At 45.9% G+C, this 22,181-nt stretch overlaps 1 protein-coding gene across 1 annotated transcript in view; it reads left to right on the top strand.

Annotated features, from left to right (window-relative positions):
- STS (steroid sulfatase) overlaps nt 1-22,181 on the top strand; it is an 85,802-nt gene that overhangs the window by 15,194 nt on the left and 48,427 nt on the right. Inside the window, exon 5 of the mRNA XM_055564717.1 lies at nt 3,786-3,922. Within this exon, the coding sequence (XP_055420692.1) occupies nt 3,786-3,922 (137 nt within the window). The remainder of the gene's footprint in view (nt 1-3,785; nt 3,923-22,181) is intronic.

The following is a 22,181-nucleotide window of genomic DNA, read 5'->3' as shown; positions in this document are numbered from 1 at the left end:
CTCTGCCAGGGATCAAACCCAGGCCCGCTGCATTGGGAATGCAGAGTGTTAGTCACTGGACCACCAGGGGAGTTCCCCCACCCTCACCTCTTACATGATACAAAAGGACCCTGGAAGATGAGGGTTGAGGTGTCGTCTTGTGGAGGAATCTGGGGCTCAGAAGTTGAGAGCGATCTCCAAAGCCCGACAGGCACACGGTACATAGTGGATGAAAGCCCACCTCTAACTCTCTGAGGGCTCTCCCAAGTAGACTGTAACAAGCTTGATGCCTTCTCTGCTTCTGCACAGACTGCAGACTTTCCAACCAGGTCTGAGTGTGGATTATTTGGAAGAAGGTTAGGGCGCTCAACACCCCTGCTCCAAATGTATGAGGGCAGGTTCCAGTCCTCCAAAGGGGAACACACCTGGGAATTCTTAGATAAGCTCACGTCTACAGTACAGTCCTTAGGGCTTCCCAGGGGGCTCTAGTGGGAAAGAACCTGCCTGCCAGTGCAGAAGACATGAGTTTGCAGGTTCAATCCCTGGGTTGGGAAGATCCCCTGGAGGAGGGCATGGCAACCCACTCCAGTATTCTTGCCTGGAGAATCCCATGGACAGAGGAGCCTGGTGGGCTACAGTTCATGGGGTTGCAAAGAGTCGGACAGAACTGAAGCAACTTAGCACAGCACAGGTATCTATATATGGAGAGACATAAATCATCTGTCAGAGACAGAAATCTCAGACATATAAATATCTCAGATCTATCTATCTATATATATAGAAATATCTATATATCTGTCTCTTTGTATATATGTTTTATGAAACACAAGACATATCCAAAAATGAGCTTCAGTGAAAACGGTTAGTATATATTTTACTTCTTGCTGTATACTTTAAAGATGTATATATATATATAATCAGAAGTAAAATACATACTAACCATTTTCATTGATTATATATATATCTTTAAAGTGTATAACTAGAAGTAAAATGTTTACTAAGAATTTTCACTGAAGCTCATTTCTAGATATGTCTTGTGTTTCATAAAAGTGTCCTTTTAGGGTCTCCCAGAAAGCTCAGTTGTGTCTGACTCTGTGACCCCCTGGACTGCAGCCCACCATGCTCCTCTGTCCGTGGGATTCTCCAGGAAAGAACACTGGAGTGGGTTGCCATGCCCTCCTCCAGGGCATCTTCCTGACCCAGGGATCAAACCCAGGTCTCCAGCATTGCAGGCGGATTCTTTACCGCTGTGCCACTGGGAAGCCCCAGTAGTGATATCTTTCAGTCAGTGTAAAAATCTATATAATTTTTTGGTTTTAAAAACTCAACTTTTCCAGTGGTCCAGTGTTAAGACTTTGCCTTCCAAGCCAAGGGGTGTGGGGTGTGATCCCTGGTCAGGGAGGTCAGATCCCACATGCCTCGTGACCAAAAAAAAAAGAAACACAACATAAAACAAAAGCAATTTTGTAGCAAAGTCAATAAAGACTTTAAAAGTTATCCACATCAAAAAAATCTGTTACAAAATTAAAAGTGTATTCTGAAGTGTGTTCAGAATGAAGAGCCTGGGGCAATGTGCCATAGAAGTCATGCTTTTAAGAGCTCGGGTTATGTCTCTACCGTCGTCCACTTCGGTGTCTGAATAGTGTGGCTGGAGGGATAGTGGCTTAGACTCTGACACAGTTGTGGAAAGCAGTCACACACACTGATGCACGGCAGGAACTTTGCACGCTCTCTCCAGGAGAGGGTTCTGGCTGCCGCTCTCGCTCCTCGTCTGTATCCATCCTCTGATACATTCGGTCACAGCACTTTAAGCAGCTCAGACCAGCCAACTCTGAATGGTCTCCCCTGAACTCTGGGTGGCTGGATGGCAGGGCATGGTCCATCCTGGGTTTATATTCTGAGTGCCTGGTGCCATGTGGGCAGAGTACTTGCGAGAGGCTTCGGCGGATGAAATGAACAACCGGATGTGTCCATCTGCGAATGCAGAGTGTTGGTCACCTGAACTCCAGCTGGCTGGCTGTTGTTAACGCTGTCTGGTTTATGGTCGTGGTTCGGTCGCTCAGTTGTGTCCGACTCTTTGCGACCCCATGGACTGCAGCACGCCAGGCTTCCCTGTCCTTTACCATCTCTTGGTTTATACCTTAGTCCGATTGCCAGCTTCCAAGGGCTTTTGGAAGCCATCCATAGACATCTGTATTTGCATTCCAATTATTTCCGATGCTGACGCAAATGGGAATGCTCAGGGAAAGCTCAGGGAAAGCTCAGATTCTCAGAAGAAGAGGCTCTGCCTGATGGCTCAGACAGTAAAGAAACTGCCTGCAATGCGGGAGACCCAGGTTCAATCCCGGTGTCAGGAAGGTCCCCTGGAGAAGGGAATGGCAACCCACTCCAGTATTCTTGCCTGGAGCATCCCATGGACAGAGGAGCCTGGTGGGTTATAGTCCTTGGGGTTGAAAGAGTCTGACATGACTTAGTGACTATGTCAACAAATTTCAACTGGATGACTCAGCGGGTAAGGAATCTGCCTGCAGCGCAGGAGACACAGGAGACGTGAGTTTGATCCCTGGGTTGGGAAGATCCCCTGGAGGAGGAAATGGCAACCTGCTCCATCATTCTTGCCTGGAGAATCCCATGGACAGAGGAGTCTGGCGGGCTATAGTCCATGAGGTTGCAAAGACCCGGACACGATTGACTCTTTCTTTATCAGAAGAGGAATATACTATGCAAGACCTTCTTGACAGGCAGGAGAAGAATTACACTGTAGCTGTCTTCCTGCCTGGATTTCACTCCCAGGGGAGGACAGGATGTAAATCTTTGTGATTCTGAGATTGGCATGATCAGGGGTTGCTGGCAAGGTGCAGAGAGCCGCCTTCTGTATTTGTAACAAATAGAAGGCGTGTAGCAGCGGAAAAGTTCTCTCTCTTCACACAGCCTGCAAGGCTGGACTGCAGTAAATTTTCAAAAGAGTTGTTTACTGAAGTGCTTTAGCTACAAAAAAAAAAAAAAAAAAAATGGAGTGAAGCTGTTATGGGGAGATCTCCCTCCTGCCAGCTTGCTTAATTGTTCCTTTAGTTTTCAAGGTCATAGAGAGGAAGAGAGATGGGACTGTGAGGGTCTTTTCCTGCCATCTCTCTGGAAGGACAGCTGAGCGTAGGTTCCTAAGAGAAAATGCAAGTTGGTCAGTCATGTCCGACTCTTTGTAGCCCCATGGACTCTACAGTCCTTGGAATTCTCCAGGCCAGAATACTGAAGTGGGTGATTTAGTTGCTCGGTGGTGTCCGACTCTTGCAACCCAATGGACTGTAGCCCACCAGGTTTCACTGTCCATGGGATTCTCCAGGCAAGAATACTGGAGCGGGTTGCTGTTTCCCTTGTCCAGGGGATCTTCTTTCCTCCAAAAGAGCAAGCCGTCTGTCACACCCAAGGATGTGAGCAGGGCAGAATGACCAATCTGTCCAGCCTACATTCCCAGGGCTCCGCTGATGACATCTCTATTCCCAGGGGGGAAATCTTCATGGTTTGATTTTATTTTTGCAAGCTAGATAAATATCTTTTTCTTCTGTTTTTAACCAAGGGGGGAAATCCTCACAGTTTGATTTTATTTATGCAAGCTGGATATTCCCCTTCTTTTTTGTTTAACCAATTGGGGAAATCCTCACAGTTTGATATTTTTGCAAGATGGATATTTCTCTTCTTTATTTTTTTTTTTTAAACCAAGGGAATAAGTGTTTTCACTCTCAGAATTAAACAGCAATAACGGCATCCAACATGCTTATTTTGCCCTTGGCTTTTTCTTTTTTTTTAAGAAATGCCGAGACCCCTTTCCTGCTTGTCCTGTCTTTCCTGCACGTGCACACAGCTCTCTTCTCTTCGAAGGATTTTGCCGGCAAAAGTCAACACGGCTCCTACGGGGATGCCGCTGAGGAGATGGATTGGAGTGTTGGTATGTATCCCTGCATCTTTGGTCTGTGGGCTTCCCAGGTGGCTCTGTGGTTAAGAATCTGCCTGCCAATCCAAGAGGCGCAGGTTTGATCGCTGGGTGGGGAAGATCCCCTGGAGAAGGGAATGGCAACCCTCTCCAGAGTTCTTGCCTAGAGAATCGGACGGACAGAGGAGCCTGGCGGGCTACAGTCCGTGAAGTCGCAAAGAGTCAGGCATGACTTAGCGACTAAGCAACAACAGTCTTCAGTCTGAACTTCAGAAGTGGCTGTGACTTTTCCTGCCTCCTAGCTTATTTCTTTTGAGTTTCTGCCTGTGTGTCTGACACCATCAGAGGCAGCACGTGCAGTTTTTTTTGTTTGTTTTTGTTTGTGTTCCAAGGAAAAGTCACCAGACAAACGCTGAGCGTGGCAGGTAAAAGTGAAAGTGTTAGTTGCTCAGTCGTGTCTGACTCTTTGTGACCCCGTGGACTGTAGCCCGCCAGGCTCCTCTGCCCACGGGATTCCCCAGGCAAGAATACTGGAGTCGGTTGCCATTTCCTCCTACAGGGGATCTTCCCAACTCAGGGATCAAACGACAGGTAAGCAGCATATAAGAAGCATCGTAACCGAAGGTGCGGTTGAGGTTACTGATGGGAGTCTGGTTCTGTGGGCTGCTGATCAAAGAGATGAATGAAGGAAAAAGAGTCAAGCCTTTATTCTTTCCTCCCGTTATGCTCTCTTTATGTATTTTTTTTTAATTTTTGGCTGCTGTGGGTTCTCATTGCTGTGCGTGGGCTTTCTCTAGTTGGGGCGAGTGAGGACTACTCCCTAACTGAGGGTCTCGGGCTTCTCATTAGAATGCCTTCAGTAACCTTTCAGAGCAAGAAGTGTAGAGCTTGGGGTCAGCAGCTGCTGCATGCCTGCTTCGTTGCCCCGTGGCACGTGGCATCTTAATTCCCCGGCCAGGGATTGAACCTGAGTGCCCTGCACGGGAAGGCAGATTCTTAATCCCAGGACCGCCAGGGGATTCCCACCGCTGACTCTTTTAGCAGCTGAATCTGAGCAGCCGCTTGTATCTAGCACAGTTGGGTACAGGGCAGGTTTGGGAGACAGAAGACTCGTGAGGCAGTTACAGCTGTGGACAGTCTCGCTGCAGTAACCTTGAGGTCTTCTTCCTCTGTGGATCCTGTTAACGCCCACTGTCTCCTTCTCCTCCAGCTTCTGTTCTTCTTGCTGCATCTGCGAGGATGGCGGGGGTTCCCTTGCTCTCTGCGTCCCTCCTCCCTAAGTGGGTTACCCTATTTCCTGAGAGACGTGGCATGTTTTTCGGAGGAACCCGAAAGACTTCTTAGTGAACTTTTTCCTTTCTAGAAGATATTTTTAAGGTGTATTTCACTTGGCTGCATCGGGTCTCATTGTGACAATTGAAATCTCAGTTCTATCATCTGGGATTTTTTTATGTGTGTCATCTGGAATTTTTTGTTGTTGTAATGCGTGGATTTTCTAGTTGTGGATGTGGGGACTCAATAGTTGCGGTGAGCAGCCTCTGTTGCTCCTCGGCATGTGGGATCTTAATTCCCCAAGCCGGGATTGAGACCTGCGCGTCCCCTGCATTGGAAGGCAGATTCTTTACCACTGGACCACCAGGGAAGTCCCTGAGGTGTTACTTTGTAACCTGTGCGTTGCACATCGTAGTGAAATCGTGGTGACTGCTCTTTCTCTTGGGACTTTCCTGATGGCTCAGCAGGTGAAGAATCTGCCTGCAATGCAGGGAGACATGGGAGACATGTGTTTGATCCCCCTGGAGTGGGAAGATCTCCTGGAGGGGGAAATGGCAACCCACCCAGTATTCTTGCCTGGGAAATCCCACGGGCAGAGGAGCTTGGCGGGCTGCAGTCCGAAGGGTTGCAGAGTTGGAGACAACCAGGGACACAAATGAGTGTGCACACCGGCGCTTTCTCTTACACAGCTTCTCAGCCTCAGGATTTTTTTCTGCAGAGTGCAGGGGAAGCCAGAGTGTGTGGGTAAAACAGAGGGATCGAAAAATCTGAACTTCCCATTCACTTCCTGTGTGCTCCAGCGATGTCTCTGGTGCTAAGGTCGTTGGCTCCTTCTGCACAAAATTGGACAAAAGTGAGTCAATGGCACCGTCAACAGGTTGCTCAAGATTTTTGTCATGTTTCTTTTTTTTTTTTCCCTTTTGCCCCTTCTCTCGTACTTCCTTCCCTTGCGGTTCCGTGAATTCAGCGTTTTTCTCAGCGAGGTGTTTAGGAGATCTTGAACGTGGCCAGAGTTTTCTTTGTTGGTTTGTGTTAAGAGCACATCGAACCTGACGAGGGTCACCGACCGTGGTGATGATAAGAATAACTTTTGTTTCATTTCATTTAAACCTTGGGAGGAGCATCATCTTTTGGACAAGGTGACTTCGGCCCTATTCTAGCTGCTAGCTGTTTCCCTAACTATCTGCGTGAACTTGACAGATGTCTTAAATCTCTGTGACTGATGAGTTCAGGTGAAGCAACTTCTGAGTTTCCTTCTAACCTTCTCTGTAATGCCACGCAAGTCAGTCAAATGATGAACACGTACTAGGAAAAACAAAGGCGGCCAGAACATTCTGCCTAATGAGATCGGTAAGAAGGATTCATTATACTCAGGGCTTTGGCATACAGCTCGTACAAGCCCGCCGTCTTTCATTTCTGCTTCTTAAAATGTTGCGTGTAAATTAGCTTACATTTTCCACACCTTAGTAGTGTAAATCAGTAGAATAGTCCTCCATAGTGTGAATCAGTAGAACATTTTATCCCTTTAATGACGGTTGTATATTAATGTAACCAGTTTTGTATCCAGCTCTCTGACGTGTCTTGGCTGGCAAGCAGGCTTTTGCCAGTTTCATCAACATGTATTGATTACATTTTATTTAATTAGATCAGCACAGCTTCCTACCCTCACTCATTAAAAACAAATCTAACTTCCAATGTGTTTCTGCTACTCACCCCTTGTGAGTAAAACAGAACATTTTTTTGGAATGTTTGTGATCTCAGTAGACCCCGGTATCATATTAATAGGTGGTTGTGTTTTTCCTTTTTTTTTTTTTTTGCCCAAAATAAAATTCTCCCCTTAAGCCATTACATTCATGGCTTAGGATGTTTCTGTTGTTTTACAAACGCAATACCTCTGGGCATTTTGAAGAATATGGCTTCTTTCCAGGAAGACCCTTTCTGTGTCACCAAGAAGGGGACTCTGGGTAAAAGTGTAATAAACTTACACGGAGGTATCAGCTCAAAAGAAATACCTCAAGCAGCCTGGGAGACTGAGCTAGAATCCGTCGGGCACACAGGCCGTAGCTCTGTCTTTTAGACTCTAAAATGCTCTAAAGTCTAGGGCGTTTTCTTTCTAAATGTTTGAAGACAACATAACTATACGGAGCATAACTTTCCCCACTGTGGGTTTCTCCATACCTGTAAAAGCATATTCATAAAAGATCCTTTCTTATTTAACTGTCCGCCATGGCCAATCTCACCCCACGTTGTGGAGCTTGGACGGCTTGATTCTCAGCTGTGTGGTCACTGTTGCTTGTATTCTTATTATGACCGAGAAAGGACGGACCGCAGAGATATGGTGTAGCTCTACGCAACGGGTTGGTGTTGCTGTTTAGTCGCTAAGTCTTTGTCGGACTCTTTGTGACCCTCTGGACTGTAGCCCGCCAGACTCCTCTGTCCATGGGATTCTCCAGGCAAGAATCCTGAAGTGCACTGCCATGCCCTCCTCCAGTGGATCTTCCTGACCCAGAGATGGAACCCACATCTCTTACAGCAGGTGGATCCTGTACCACTAAGCCCCCGGCGAAGCCCACACGTGAGACGGCTGGCAGTTAAAGTCCACAGGGGTGGCCGAAATCCTGAAACTCTAGCACCACCGTGCAGTTTGAGAGGTGGGCAGTGTTCTACTGATAACACTCACTGCCTGCAAAGGGCGTGCCCTGCACCTGGTCTTGCCTTCACATATGTCCCCTCCCTTTGTGATGTCAACGGTCAGGGCAGTGTTCCCTTTCCATCAGAATAGTGTGCAGTCCACAGCAAGTCATAGGGAAAGGGTCATCACCTTTAATAACATGCCACTGAGTGCCAAATATATGATAAGACCTTGGCTTAAGGGAATGTAGGGGTTTTTAAGGGAGTTAAGGTCTGTACAGTCTTAAGCTGTGGTTTTTCCAATAGTCATGTACAGATGTGAGACTTGGACCATAAAGAAGGCTGAGCATGGAAGAATCGATGCTTTCGAAATGTGGTGAAGACTCTTGAGGGTCCCTTGGACTTCAAGGAGATCCAACCAGTCCATCCTAAAGGAAATCAGTCCTGACTATTCATTGGAAGAACTGATGCTGAAGCTGAAACTCCAATAACTTTGGCCACCTGATGTGAAGAGCTGATTCCCTTGAAAAGACCCTGATGCTGGGAAAGATTGAAGGCGGGAAGAGAAGGGGATGACAGAGGATGAGATGGTTGGATGGCATCACCGACTCGATGGACGTGAATCTGAGCAAGCTCCGGGAGTTGGTGATGGACAGGGAGGCCTGGTGTGCTGCAGTCCATGGGGTTGCAAAGAGCTGGACATGACTGAGCCACTGAGAAACAGCAGCAAGGGAGTTAGGATTCTTCCAAGTGATTTTGAAATAACCCAGAGGAAGGAGGAATGAATGAATGTCTGGAAGGAGGTTCAGATGAGTCTGGAGAGCTTTTATAAAGGGATGAGTCCCCATATGTGGCCAATGGCCTGCCCTAGCGTTTCAGCAGGACATGCAGTTTCCGAGGAAGCCTTTGGACAGTTGTGGTCTGATTTTCAACCAAGTCTGATTTTCAACCCCAGTTAATTCCCCAGCAGCAAAGCTTTGAGGGAGGAACAAGTGGATAAAATGTAGCCGGGATGGGTGAAAGAGGGTTACTGTATTTTTTTTTAATTTTTAATTTAATTTTGTATTGAAATGTAGTTGAAATACAGTATCAGTTACAAGTGTACCAGGTAATCATCATTCACAGCTTTGAAAGGTTATACTCCACTTATAGTTATTATAAACTATTTCATACATTCTCCATGATGTACGATATACATCTTTATAACTTACTTTGTGCATGATAGTTTATACTGAAAGAAGGCATCTTTTTTTTGAAAGTTACTGTGTTGATTCCTAGGGCTTCCCAGGTGGCGCTAGTGGTAAAGAACCCGCCTGACAATTCAGGAGACGCAGACTGGATCCCTGGGTTGGGAAGATACCCTGGAGAAGGGCATGGCAACCCACTCCAGTACCCTTGCCTGGAGAATCCCATGGACAGAGGAGCCCGGCGGGCTACAGTCCATGGGGTCGCAAAGAGTTGGACACGACTGAAGTGACTTAGCGTGCACGCACAGGTTGATTTCTAAAGAGGTCAGTTTTCTTTCATTTTTTTTTTAAAATTAAACAAACAAAAAAAAAATCTATTATTTATCAAGTGGGGTCAGAGCATTTCACAAACCCCATCCTCCTGTAGTAAGGAACTACAGTGGCTGAATTTTTCACGAGTTCTCCTCTGCTAATCGTACCTCTAAGATTAGCTTACAAAATGTATTTTAAATATTCAGCAAACACTGTATCTTTCTGACTCTCGAGCCATCAACGACACGGTCATTAAAACTCAACTCAAGCAACAAATTGAACCTCATTTTCTCACTGGTGGTTTCCTTTATTGAAAAATTCCCTTTTGGAATTTTCGAAAGACTTTTAAGTGCTCTGCGGGGAAGACAGAGAGGTAGTGTTTACACCTGTCCTTTTGAGATGTTTCTCTTCCAGGGTATCCTTAGTAACACAGCTTTTAAAAGCCTGAGTTTGTAAAAATTTGCTTTTAATTCAATAAGTTCCCTGGGATTCTAAATACCCAAAGTGGAAACTGAATTTTTTTTTTTTTTAAAGAAAATGCACCAGTTGATTCCAGAGTATCCAATCTTGGATATATGCTCGGGATGGCAGATTAGCTCTATGACAGATAGAATATGACCTCTAGTGCAATCGCCGAAATCTCTGGTTACCCAGATAATCAGGAAACGGAGGCTGCAGAAAGCATCCTCGTGGGCACTTTTGACAGGGTCTAGCATTACAGAAACCTCTGCCCTAATGAGCAGGCTTTTTATTCAAGAAGATCTAGACAGGAGAGAGATGGACCTGTTTTCCATTACAGACCACTGTTTACCCGAACTGCGAGATAACATAATGAGGTTTCAGAACTTTAAGAAAACATTTAGGAAGCGATGACAACCTGTGCCCTGTAACAAAATGACTAATACAGACCCACCTACGTCCAATTTTCTTTCCACGGCTGTCAAATATATCGAATAAAAAGACGGGATTAAAGAAAGATCCCCTGCCCCGTTTCCAAACACAGAGACTAAGCTTCAGGACGTGTGCCAAAGAAACTTAAGAAATTATGTGCCATTAGGACATTTGGGAGAGCTTATTGTGAGATTTCGAAATGCAAGGCTTCTGAAAAATAATAAATGGGATATTGTTACCGGAGGATACCTTTATTTATTTTAATTTTATTGAAGTGGGAGGAAATGGCAGCCCACTCCAGTGTACTTGCCCAGAGAATCCCATGGACAGAGGAACCTGGCAGGCTACATACGGCCTGTGAAGTCGCAAGAGTCGGACACAACTTAGCCACTAAACCACCACATAGCTGATTTATAATGTTGTGTTAATTTCTGCTATAAAGCAAAGTGACTCAGTTGTGCATGCACACCCAGACACACATACCCACACGCCTATTTGTGCCCGTTCAGATAGACAAGGACAGGGAAGCCTGGCGTGATGCAGTCCACGGGGTCGAAAAGAGTCGAACACGACTGAGCGACTGAACAACAACCATTTCTGATCACACCTCACGGCATGTGGGATCTTAGTTCTCCAACCAGACTTGGAACCCGTACCCCTGGCATTGGAAGTGCAGACAGTCTTGACCACTGGACCGCCAGAGAAGCCCCTCACTTTATACTCTTCAGTTAGCATGGAAGCATTTGGGAGCAAAGTCTCTTTACAGAGGACTGTGTAAGTCACTTTATCTGCTCCCAAGCAGTAGAAGAAAAGAGAGGTGAGGTCTTCAAGTAGCTTACTCCCATAAACAAACCCCTTCTCCATCCAAAATGGGTCTTGTCCATCAGGTACCCCAGATATGAGTGATGCAGAAAACTCAAACGGAATAAAATTCTGTAGTTTCTGGAGTTTGTGGAGTGCTTGCTGCACTTTACACAAAATTCCATTCGTTAAGGTCACTAACATCAGACCCACCCGTCGACTGTAAGGAGACGTTTGCCGATTTTATCAGTTACTTCGATTTTAAAACGAACGCTCAGTGGCATTCAACTGCACGCTCTTCTGGAGTCGGCCGTGACAGACTGTAATTTGGGCAGCACATTCCCGTTTCCAGTTCACACAGAACCGTTAGAGAAGGAACGCTGCTGTTATAATATTTTTTTTTCCCCCACTCGGAAGTAAGACAATAGCCAGAAGAGAGCGAAAATGACAGCATTATGGCATTTTACGCCTTTTAACTTGGATCATTTGAAAGCAGAATTGCCCGTCACCGACCTCTGTCGACACCCCGTTGCCAGCCTGCCAAATCTCATCGGTAACAACCGCCTTATTTATGCATTTATGCATCTGATTTTCAGCAAGTAAATAAGCCGTGCGCTCGGAAGAGAGAAAGCTACAAGGAATAAGCGTCTCTGACGATCTCGGAAGCTTCCCGCGCTGACTTTGAGAAAAGTCATTTTGCCTCGTCTCAACCACGTGGCCTTTGGGTTTTGCTTGGTGTTGCTTTGTAATTAAGGCAGGGGCCGGGTGCAGGGGGTTGGGGGGGGAGGCGGTGGGTAGAGAGGAGAGTTCCAGAAAGGGCATTGCGGTCAACTTTGGAATAGAGGGAGTACCTCTGGGTGCCAGTAGAGTAGATGCTTCTGCTCTTTGATGCCTCACCCCACACGGGAATGCTTGTGTGCAAAAAAAAAAAACAAAAAAAAAACACTTCTTGCACTCAGGAGCGAGGCTGCATCAGGCATCGCTGATCAAGGAGGGGGCAGTCCCTTCGACTGGGTTGAAGGAAAGGGAACCTGTGAGCAGGGCCGTATACATGCAGTTGCAACCAACAGAGGTGTTGTGGCTCGTGGTGACTCCAGGGTAGAATGCACACTCACCTGCGTGTGTGTGTGTGTGTGCCTGAGCGTGCACGCACAGAACTACAAATCATGCGTTTGGGAAGAAAACTCTCTTTACCGGGGACTGACTCTCTGAGACATTTTCTTTCCTCCCAAGCAGTAGAAGAATGGGCCAAGCCGGGTCATCGGGGAACCTATTTCCATAAAGTCCTTCTCCGTACATTTTATTTGTCTGTTTCCTGATTTATTTTTTTATTGAAGTATGGTTGATTTGCAGTGTTGGGTTCATTTCTGCTCTACAGCAAATTGATGCGGTGATACCTGCATATATATATATTCTTTTTCGTGTCTTTTCCCATTATGGTTTGTCACAGGATACCGAGTACAATTCCCTATGTTGTACACTGGGGCCTTCTTGTTTATCCGTCTTATATAAAATAGTTTGCCTCTGCCAATCCCAAACTCCCAGTCCATTCCTCCCCCTGACCCTCCTCCCCCTTGGCAACCAGAAGTCTGTTCTCTATTTCAGTGACCCTGTTTCTGTGTCCTAGATACGTTCATTTGGGCCCCTTTGTACATTTCATGTAGAAGTGATATCATACGATATTTGTCTTTCTCTGCCTGACCTCACATATAAGTGATATCATATGATGTTTGTCATTCTCTGTCTGACTTAGTGTGAGAATCTCTAGGGCCATCCATATCACTGCAAATGGCATTGTTTCCGTCTTTTTTTTTTTTATAGCCGAGTGACATCCTGCTGTGTATCTAGGCACCACCTATTCTTTGTCCGCTCAGCTGTTGATGGACATTTGGGTAGCTTCCATGTCCCAGCTAGTGGTAAAGAACCTGCCTGCCAATGCAAGAGACACAGGAGACGTGGGTTTGATCCCTGGGTTGGGAAGATCCCCTGGACGAGGGCGTGACAACCCACTCTAGTATTGTTGCCTGGAGAATCCCATGGACAGAGGAGCCCTGGGGGGGCTACAGTCCATAGGGTCCCACAGAGTGGACATGACTGAAGTGGCTTAGCACACATGTCCTAGCTATTGTAAACACTGCTTCTTGCCTAGAAAATTCCAGGGACAGAGGAGCCTGGCGGGCTACAGTCCGTGGGGTCACAAAGAGTCGGACACGACGGAGCCACTAAACAAACAAACAGAAGTGACCACTGGGGAGTATGTATCTTTTCAGATTGTGGTTTTCTCTGGATATATTCCCCCAGGAGTGGGACTGCTGGGTCAAGCAGTAGCTGTATTTTAAGTTCTTTAAGGAACAACCATATCGTTCTCCATAGTGACTGTACCAATTTACACTCCCACGAGCAGTGTAGCAGCGTTCTCTACTCCGCACTGTCTCCAGCATGTATTATTTGTGGACTTCTTGAGGGTGGCCATTCTGACCAGGGTGAGGTGATACGTCGTTAAGAGTTTTGATCTGTGAGTCTCTAATAATTAGTGATGTTGAGCATCTTTTCATGTGCCTCTTGGCCATCTGTATCAATGGCATTCATTTTCAGTGCTTTGCTCTTGCAAATGAATCTTTGTCTGCCAAAGTGCAATTTTTCTCTATTAATCTATTCTTGATTTTATATGTCTGTGAGGTATGCACATCTGGAAAGCTTCATATAAATTAGGATATCAGACAATCAAATGATAGGGTAGCAAAATGTATCTGCTTACAGTTATGTATATACATATATATGTATGTGTGTGTGTGTGTATATATATATATATATATAGCACATATCAGTTCAGTTCAGTCGCTTAGTCATGTCCGACTCTTTGCAACCCCACACCAGGCCTCCCTGTCCATCACCAACTCCCAGAGTCCACCCAAACTCATGTCCATTGACTTGGTGATGCCATCCAACCATCTCACCCTCAGTTGTCCCCTTCTCCTCCTGCCTTCAATCTTTCCCAGCATCAGGGTCTTTTCAAATGAGTCAGCTCTTCCCATCAGGTGGCCAAAGGATTGGAGTTTCGGCTTCAGCATCAGTCCTTCCAATGAATATTCAGGACTGATCTCGTTTAGAATGGACTGGTTGGATCTCCTTGCAGTCCGAGGGACTCTCAAGAGTCTTCTCCAGCACCACAGTTCAAAAGCATCCATTCTTTGATGCTCAGCTTTCTTTACAGTCCAGCTCTCACATCCATACATGACCACTGGAGATAGATATATGTGTATATATATATATATGTATATGTGTGTATATATATATATATATATTTCCCAGGTGGCATTAGTGATAAAGAGCCTGCCCGCCAATGCAGAAGGTGTAAGAGACACGGGTTCAATCTCTGGGTCGGGAAGATCCCACGAAGAAGGGAATGGCAACCCACTCCATAGTCCTGCCTGGAGAATCCCATAGACAGAGGAGCCTGGTGGGCTACAGTTGATAGGGTCACAAAGAGTGGGACACGACTGAAGCAACTTAGCATGCATGCAAGCAAGCACATATACATATTACATAATATATATATCTAAAACATAAGTTTTATAGACAAAATTTATATATGTTTTCAAGTTATCTTTGCTTCCTGTGTGAGTTTCCAGTATTTGTGACAAAATAGTAATCTTCTGCAGAAAGATTCAGTTTTTGCAGCCTCAGGTTAGACATGCAGACAGTGAAGAGTCAAGAAGTTAGGATGGGGAGGGAGCCCTGGGACAGGAACAGTTGAAGTCTGTTAATCCAGACTTTTGGCCATAATGTGTAGTTAGAAATTCACTATGTAGAATATTGATTTTCATTCTCCAAATTAATTTATCCTATAAATCGTTAACCTCTGGGTTTCATAAACTCTGTAATCATATTACCATTTTTTTTCCAAAGCCCGAAGCTTAATTTTTATGTTCTTGAGCCCAGGATGGATATTATTTTACCTTGAGTTTACATCTCAAATTAAAATGAGTATGTTTTCACACTCTTCCACAAAATCATTTCCCTAAAGAAGATAACACCATAAATTATCGAGGAATCAAGCTGCCCAATTGAGTCAAACAGGATTAATAACATTTCTGGCTCCAGAACCACAACACCTATCACAACAAGAATAGTAAATGTTTATTGACTCACAATAGCTAAAATCTAAAATTGGTATATGCTAGTCACTTGCAATGGCAGCCCACGCCAGTACTCTTGCCTGGCAGATCCCATGGACGGAGGAGCCTGGTAGGCTGTAGTCCATGGGGTTGCAAAGAGTCGGACACGACTGAGCGACTTCCCTTTCACTTTTCACTGTCATACATTGGAGAAGGAAAGGGCAACCCACTCCAGTGTTCTTGCCTGGAGAATCCCAGGGACGGGGGAGCCTGGTGGGCTGCCGTCTATGGGGTCGCAGAGTCGGACACGACTGAAGCGACTTAGCAGCAGCAGCAGTCGGTTATCTAACGTCTCACATGGATAGTTTAGTGGCGGCCTCACAATGGTGTTCTAAGAGATTTTTATCATCCTTGAAGGTGAGGAAGTGAAGTTTGGAGAGGCTCAGTGACTTGTGTAAGACTGCCCAGACACCACTAGGCTACGCTGGTTCTCTGTAGCCAGAAAAGGTTTCTAGTTTGTTGAATTAATTGAGAAAGTAGACATGTCTCCTCTCTAGCTGCGGCTTATCTATAAGACAAGGCTCTTTGGACCAATGGCCTCCAACGATTTTCCCCCAGCTCCTGTATCCTAGGAGTTCATCCATCCTTGCATTCTTGACTTTGTCTCACACCCTCTAGAGATATATTCTTTGCAGTATCCAGGACATGGAGGCGACCTCGATGTTCATGGACAGACTAATGGATAAAGAAGTCATGGTATGTATAGAGAGTGGAATATTACTCAGCCATGAAAAGGAAAGGATTTGAGTCCATTGTAGGGCTGTGGATGGACCTAGAGTCTGTCGTACAGAGTGAAAGAAGTCAGCAAGAGAAGAGCAAATGGTGTATGTTAACTTACACACACACGTGTGTGGAATTTACGAAAATGATACTGATGAGCCTATTTCCAGGGCAGGAACAGAGACAAGAGGTGAAGGAAACAGACTTGTGGATGTGGCGGGGGAAGGAGAGGGTGGGACGATCGAGAGAGTAGCCCTGACATCTGTACACGACCCTGCATAAGACAGGGAGCTGGTTGGAAGCAGCTGTATGGCGCCGGGAGCTCCACTCAGCGCTCTGTGATGACCTGGAGAGTTGGGCTGGGGGCGTCAGGGGGAGACTAACAAGGGAGGGGTGATATGTTTACATATGGCTCATTCACTTTGTTGTGTAGCAGAAACCTATACAACAATACTGTGAACCAATTATCCTCCAACTAAAAAAAAAAAAAAGAAAAAATTAAACAGATGCCGAAAACAATAGGGTGTGCATGTTGGGTATCTCGGAGGTGTTTTGTATAAAACTGCCTTCTCCCTTAGCCTCTTCCGGTTAGCACATTTAATTTGCTAATTAAATATATCTAGGCATAGCAAGAAAAGATAAATTAGGATTTGAGAGATGGAGTTAAAGCAGTGTTTAAATGGTATTCCACGGAGGACCAGTGTCTACATTTGAAAGGTGAGATCAAAATGAGGGGTGAGGAGCAGATTTGAATACTTGTTGCTTTCAAGTCGTGACGCCCAATTGTCAAAAAGTCAAAAGCAATAATTCGCATGTATGTGGACTTCCCCTGGGGGGAGGTTTCAGTGGTTAAGATTTTTGCTTTCCAATGCCCCAGGTTGAGGTTCAATCCCTGGTCAGAGAGCTAGGATCACACAGGCCTCGAGGCCAAAAAACCAATCTGTCAGACAGAAGCAACAGTGTAACAAATTCAGTAAAGACGTTAAAAAAAAATCCTCCTATGTGATGTGTTAACACCTGCTCGAATGAGTTGAATTAATCAGATGAAATGAAGTCACATACTTAAAGAGTCAGCAGACTGCAGGCTATGCAACAAGTGCTCAATAAATGCTGCTGCTATTATTATTTTTATTATTACTATTGCTATTATTATTGCTCTCCCTTTCCCAGATGTGTGAAGCAAGTTTGCTTAAAATGTTCATATACCCACATGATATTGAGTAGAAAAGTCATGGATGAGGAAAAAAAAGTCCGTGATGGAAAAGGAGACAAGTATTTGGACCGTCTTGTGGGTTTTGACATCACTGTCTCTCTTTCATCTTCTATTTGAAATATTCACTCTGGACTTCACATTCCCCACAGAGCCCTTCTGCCCGTGGCTTTGGTGTTCAGGATCTTAGAGACAGAACTGAATTGCTTCTAAGAGTTCGAGCTCTCCCCGTGAAGTCAGCATGTCACCCCAGAGTTAGACGGACATTTCAGGAACTGCAGGCAGCAAGCTGGAGGTCACTTGGACATAAGAGAGGAGCTTGGTGGGGTGGTAGTCAATGTATCCACTTTTTTTTTTTATATACGTATTTATTTATTTGACTGTACCACGTCTTAGTTGTAACATGCAGGGTCTTTGGTTGTGGCATGCAGATTCTTAGTTGTGGCATGTGTGATCTAGTTCCCTGACCAGGAATCGAACCCAGACCCTCTGCATTGGGAGTGTGGTATCTTAGCCACTGGACCAGCAAGAAAGTCCCAGCATGTCCAGGTTTTAATTTGAATGGTGAGGAGGAGTTGAATCTGTAAATATTGTAAAGGGGTCTGCAAACAGAAGCATCATATTCCATTTTGTATCCTCAGCTTTATATATGGTCCAATCCAATGCCAAAGGAAAAACAAAAATCTAGTCCTGAGATTAAAAAAATGAGTAGGTCAATGTTATGTGGCAACCTGGATGAAAGGAGGGTTTAGGGGAGAATGGATACATGTATATAATATATTGTTGAGTCCCTTTGCTGTCCACCTGAATCTATCACAACATTGTTAACTGACTATGCCCCAAATGCTCCAATACTTTGGCCACCTGATGTGAAGAGCTGACTCATTGGAAAAGACCCTGATTCTGGGAAAGATTGAGGGCAGGAGGAGAAGGGGACAGCTGAGGATGAGGTGGTTGGATGGCATCACCAACTCAGCAGACGTGAGTTTGAGCAAACTCTGGAAGATAGTGAAGGACAGGGAAGCCTGGCATGCTGCAGTCCATGGGGGTTTCAAAGAGTTGGACACAACTTAGCGACTGAACAACAAGGCAAAATAAAACAGTTTAAAGACTGAAAAGAAAATGAATAGGGATGGTGTGAAGGACATCATAAAAAAAGAGCCTTCTGAAGAGCTTGGTTTCCTTGGTCACTCAGTGTCCATCGCCTCTGGACATGCACTGCTCACAGCCCAGCTCAGGTGGGAAGTGTAACGGTCATCTCTCCCATCGCTGGAGAAGTTCTGGCCGACCCCTTTCTAGAGCTCTGCGCTGGCTTGGACCATGGAAAGCGCCCCCTGGACCAGTGGGCAATGTCAGTCTCCATCACAAAGCCCAGACAACCTCTCCTGGCAAGTTCAACCGGTGGCCGTTTGCACAGAGCTAACGAGATGCAGGCTTTCTTCTCTGCAACCCAGTGAAGACCAGCAGATACAGAGGCATAGCTGCATCAAGAGCGGGGAGACCTGTGTTCCCTGTGAGAGCTGCCCTTTAAAACGACTGCTGCTGTCTGAGCGCCCGCTGCCCAGGTCAGCCAGTCCTCTGTGATGCTTATCCTCCTGGGGAGGCGACAACCACAGACACTAACCGCAGAGCCTTCCTCCGACCCGCGGGCACGTTGACTCTGATTTCCCCCTGCAGACTCACACGTGTGATGCCACTGACCACACTTGGTGATGCTGCTGTTGTGTACGTGCGTGAAAGCACAGCTGTGCTCGCTGAGAATGAGGACTGGTTGGAGTTATCCAGATCATTTCCATCCTATGCAACACCCTGGGGAGAGGGGGTGGAAAAACACTGAATTTATTGTTAATCGGAGAAGATGGTTAAGCAGAGCCTCGGAAGCATCCCAAGTGGTGGGGAACACATGCTGGAGGAGGGAATCCGTCTCACAGTAGAGGTGCGATGAGGGCAGAGATGGGCTTAAGATTGGAAATCATCATGTAATCATAGCAACCGGGGCAACACAGAATAAGGATGAAGTTCCTGGAGACAGTGTGGACTCAGACAGGAAGGAACCCGAAAAATGAAGTGAAGCCACGTCAGGAAAGGATTGTTCAGAGAAAACAACATTTCCATCTCGCAGCTTCATGCTTCTTAGTTACCCTGATCATCCTAATTATCTATTTATTGTATTTAGTCAAAGCTATGACCAACCTAGAAAGCGTGTTAAAAAGCAGAGACATTATGTTGCCAACAAAGGTCCATCTAGTCAAAGCTATGGTCTTTCCAGTAGTCATGTACGGATGTGAGAGCTGGACCATAAAAAAGGCTGAGCGCCAAAGAATTGATGCCTTCAAACCATGGTGCTGGAGAAGACTCTTGCCAGTGCCTTGGACTGCAAGGAGATAAAACCAGTCAATCACAAAGGCAATTGACCCTGAGTATTCATTGGAAGGACGGATTCCGAAGGTGAAACTCCAATACTTTGGCCACCTGATGCAAAGAACTGACTCATTTGAAAAGACTCTGATGCTGGGAAAGATTTAAGGCAGGAGGAGGAGGGGATGACAGAAGATGAGATGGTTGGATGGCATCACTGACTCGATGGACGTGAGTTTGAGCAAGCTCTGGGAGCTGGTGATGGACAGGGAAGCCTGGCGTGCTGCAGTCCACGGGGTCGCAAAGAGTCGGACACGACTGAGCAACTGAACACGACAACATAAAGGTCTTCCCAGGTAGCTCAGTGGTAAAAAAAATCTGCCTGCTGATGCAGGAGACAGCAGTTCGATCCCTGGGTCAGGAAGATCTCCTGGAGGAGAAACTGGCAACCCAAACTTCCAGTCTTCTTGCCTGGACAATGGACAGGGAGCCTGGTGGCCTACAATGCTAGCCACAAAGCATTGGGCACAGCTGAGCAGGCGCACAACGTCAGTACATTGACAAAGATGGCCATGTTGGCTATGCTCCTAACCCCACGTAAGCTAACAAAGAATTGCCTTTGTAGGCTCAACGACAGCATAATTTGTCTCTCCCGTTAGCTGATTCAGGGGCGCATCAGAACACAGGCTGAAGCTTGCTCCCTGAAATACCACCTCATGTTTCCCCAAGCCCTGCAGACAGTCGTAGGCACCACCGGCTGCTGCAGTTATTAATACATGCTCTCTCGTTTACCTTCAGATCCTACCGTCTTTGGGAACGTTTGCGTTCCATCGTTCACCTGTTGATCACAGGAAGGACTTACTGAAATACTTTTAGGGGAGTTTTTTAGCATTGCCTGTGTTCCCTGAATTACACTGAGTAGGTGGAAATTCTTTCTTAATTATTCATGGTGTGTGTCTGCTTCAGGACATATTCCCTTTCCTTATGAGCTCGGTGTTTCCAGACGGCTGAATAGCAATGTCACGGCGTTTTTGTTTCCATATTTTGCCTGAACCCACCTACCTTATTGGAGAAGGCAATGACACCCCAGTCCAGTAACTCTTGCCTGGAAAATCCCATGGACGCAGGAGCCTCGTAGGCTGCAGTCCATGGGGTCGCTAAGAGTCGGGCACAACTGAGCGACTTCACTTTCACGTTTCACTTTCATGCATTGGAGAAGGAAATGGCAACCCACTCCAGTGTTCTTGCCTGGAGAATCCCAGGGAGGGTGGAGCTGGGTGGGCTGCCGTCTATGGGGCCACACAGAGTCGGACACGACCGAAGCGACTTAGCAGCAGCAACCTACCTTATAGGAAACAAGAGAAAAGCCAGATTTGCTGAAATAGCAAGTCTTCCCTTAGACAAGTAGATTAAAAAAAAGTTTTTTTTTATTGAAGTATTGTTGATTTACAATGTTTCAGGTATACAGCAAAGTGATTCAGTTTTATATGGACACACACAACTTCTTCAGATTCTTTTCTGTTACAGATTGTTACAAGATATTGAATATAGTCCCCTGTGCTATACAGTAGGTCCTTGTGGTTTATCTGCTTTATGTAAGTAGTGTGTATCTTTTAATTTCAAATTCATAATTTATCCCTTCTCCCGACCCTTTGCTAGCTACAAGTGGGTTTTCTATGCCTGTGAGTCTGTTTCTGTTTTACGAATGAATTCATTTGTATCATTTTTTGGATTCCATGTAAAGTGATATCATAGGATGTCTGTCTTTCTCTCTTTAACTTCACTCAGTATGGCAAGCTCTAGGTCCTTTCATGTGGCCAGAGGTGGCATTATTCCGTTCTTTTTTTATGGCTGACTAATATTCCACTTTGTATATGTGGCTCCTCTTCTTTGTCCATTCCTCTCTGCCTGGACGTGTAGGTTGCTTCCAAGTCTTGGTTATTGTAAATATTGGTGCTGTGAGCATTGGGGTGCATGTATGTTTTTTGAGTTATGGTTTTCTCTGGATATGTGCCCAGGCGTGTGATTGCAGGATCATAGGGTAGCTCTATTTTTAGTTTTTAAAGGTACCTCCATACTTTTCTGCAACAATGTACAATCCCACCAGCAGTGTTGGCGGGTTCCCGTTTCTCCACACCCCCTCTAACATTTGTAGACGTTTTAATGATGGCCATTCTGACCTGTGGGAGGTAGTGCCTCATTGTAGTTTTGCTGTCAGGCAAGCTGATGGTTTAACTCTGATTTTTAACTCCACTGTAAAAAGAGCTAAGCTGCGTTGAGTACTCATCGTCCAGGGCTAAGAGTTTGCTATGCAGATCTCTGTCATCACTCATGGCAACCCTCTACCGTTATATGTTATGACCTCCAACTTAGAGGGGCTTCCGGGGGGGCGCTCGTGGTAAAGAACCCACCTGCCAATGCAGGAAGACCCTGGGTTCAGTCCCTGGGTCGGGAAGATCCCCTGGAGGAGGGCACGGCCACCCACTCCAGTGTTCCTGCCTGGAGAATCCCATGGACAGAGGAGTCTGGAGGGCTGCAGCCCATAGGGTCACAGAGTCGGACACGACTGAAGCGACTTAGCACACGTGCACCCACTCAGAGGTCAAGAACCGCAGTGAGCAAACCAGGCACCCAGGACTTGGGACCTGGGAGCCAGACCCTGAACAGTTAATTCTCCATGACGGCAATTCCGTCTCAGGCAAGACCTAGGATTC

This window comes from Bubalus kerabau, chromosome X (assembly GCF_029407905.1).
Source record: "Bubalus kerabau isolate K-KA32 ecotype Philippines breed swamp buffalo chromosome X, PCC_UOA_SB_1v2, whole genome shotgun sequence".
Classification (NCBI taxonomy): Eukaryota; Metazoa; Chordata; class Mammalia; order Artiodactyla; family Bovidae; genus Bubalus; species Bubalus kerabau.
Note: the sequence above shows the minus strand (reverse complement) of the source record. Positions and strands in the feature narration are given on the sequence as shown.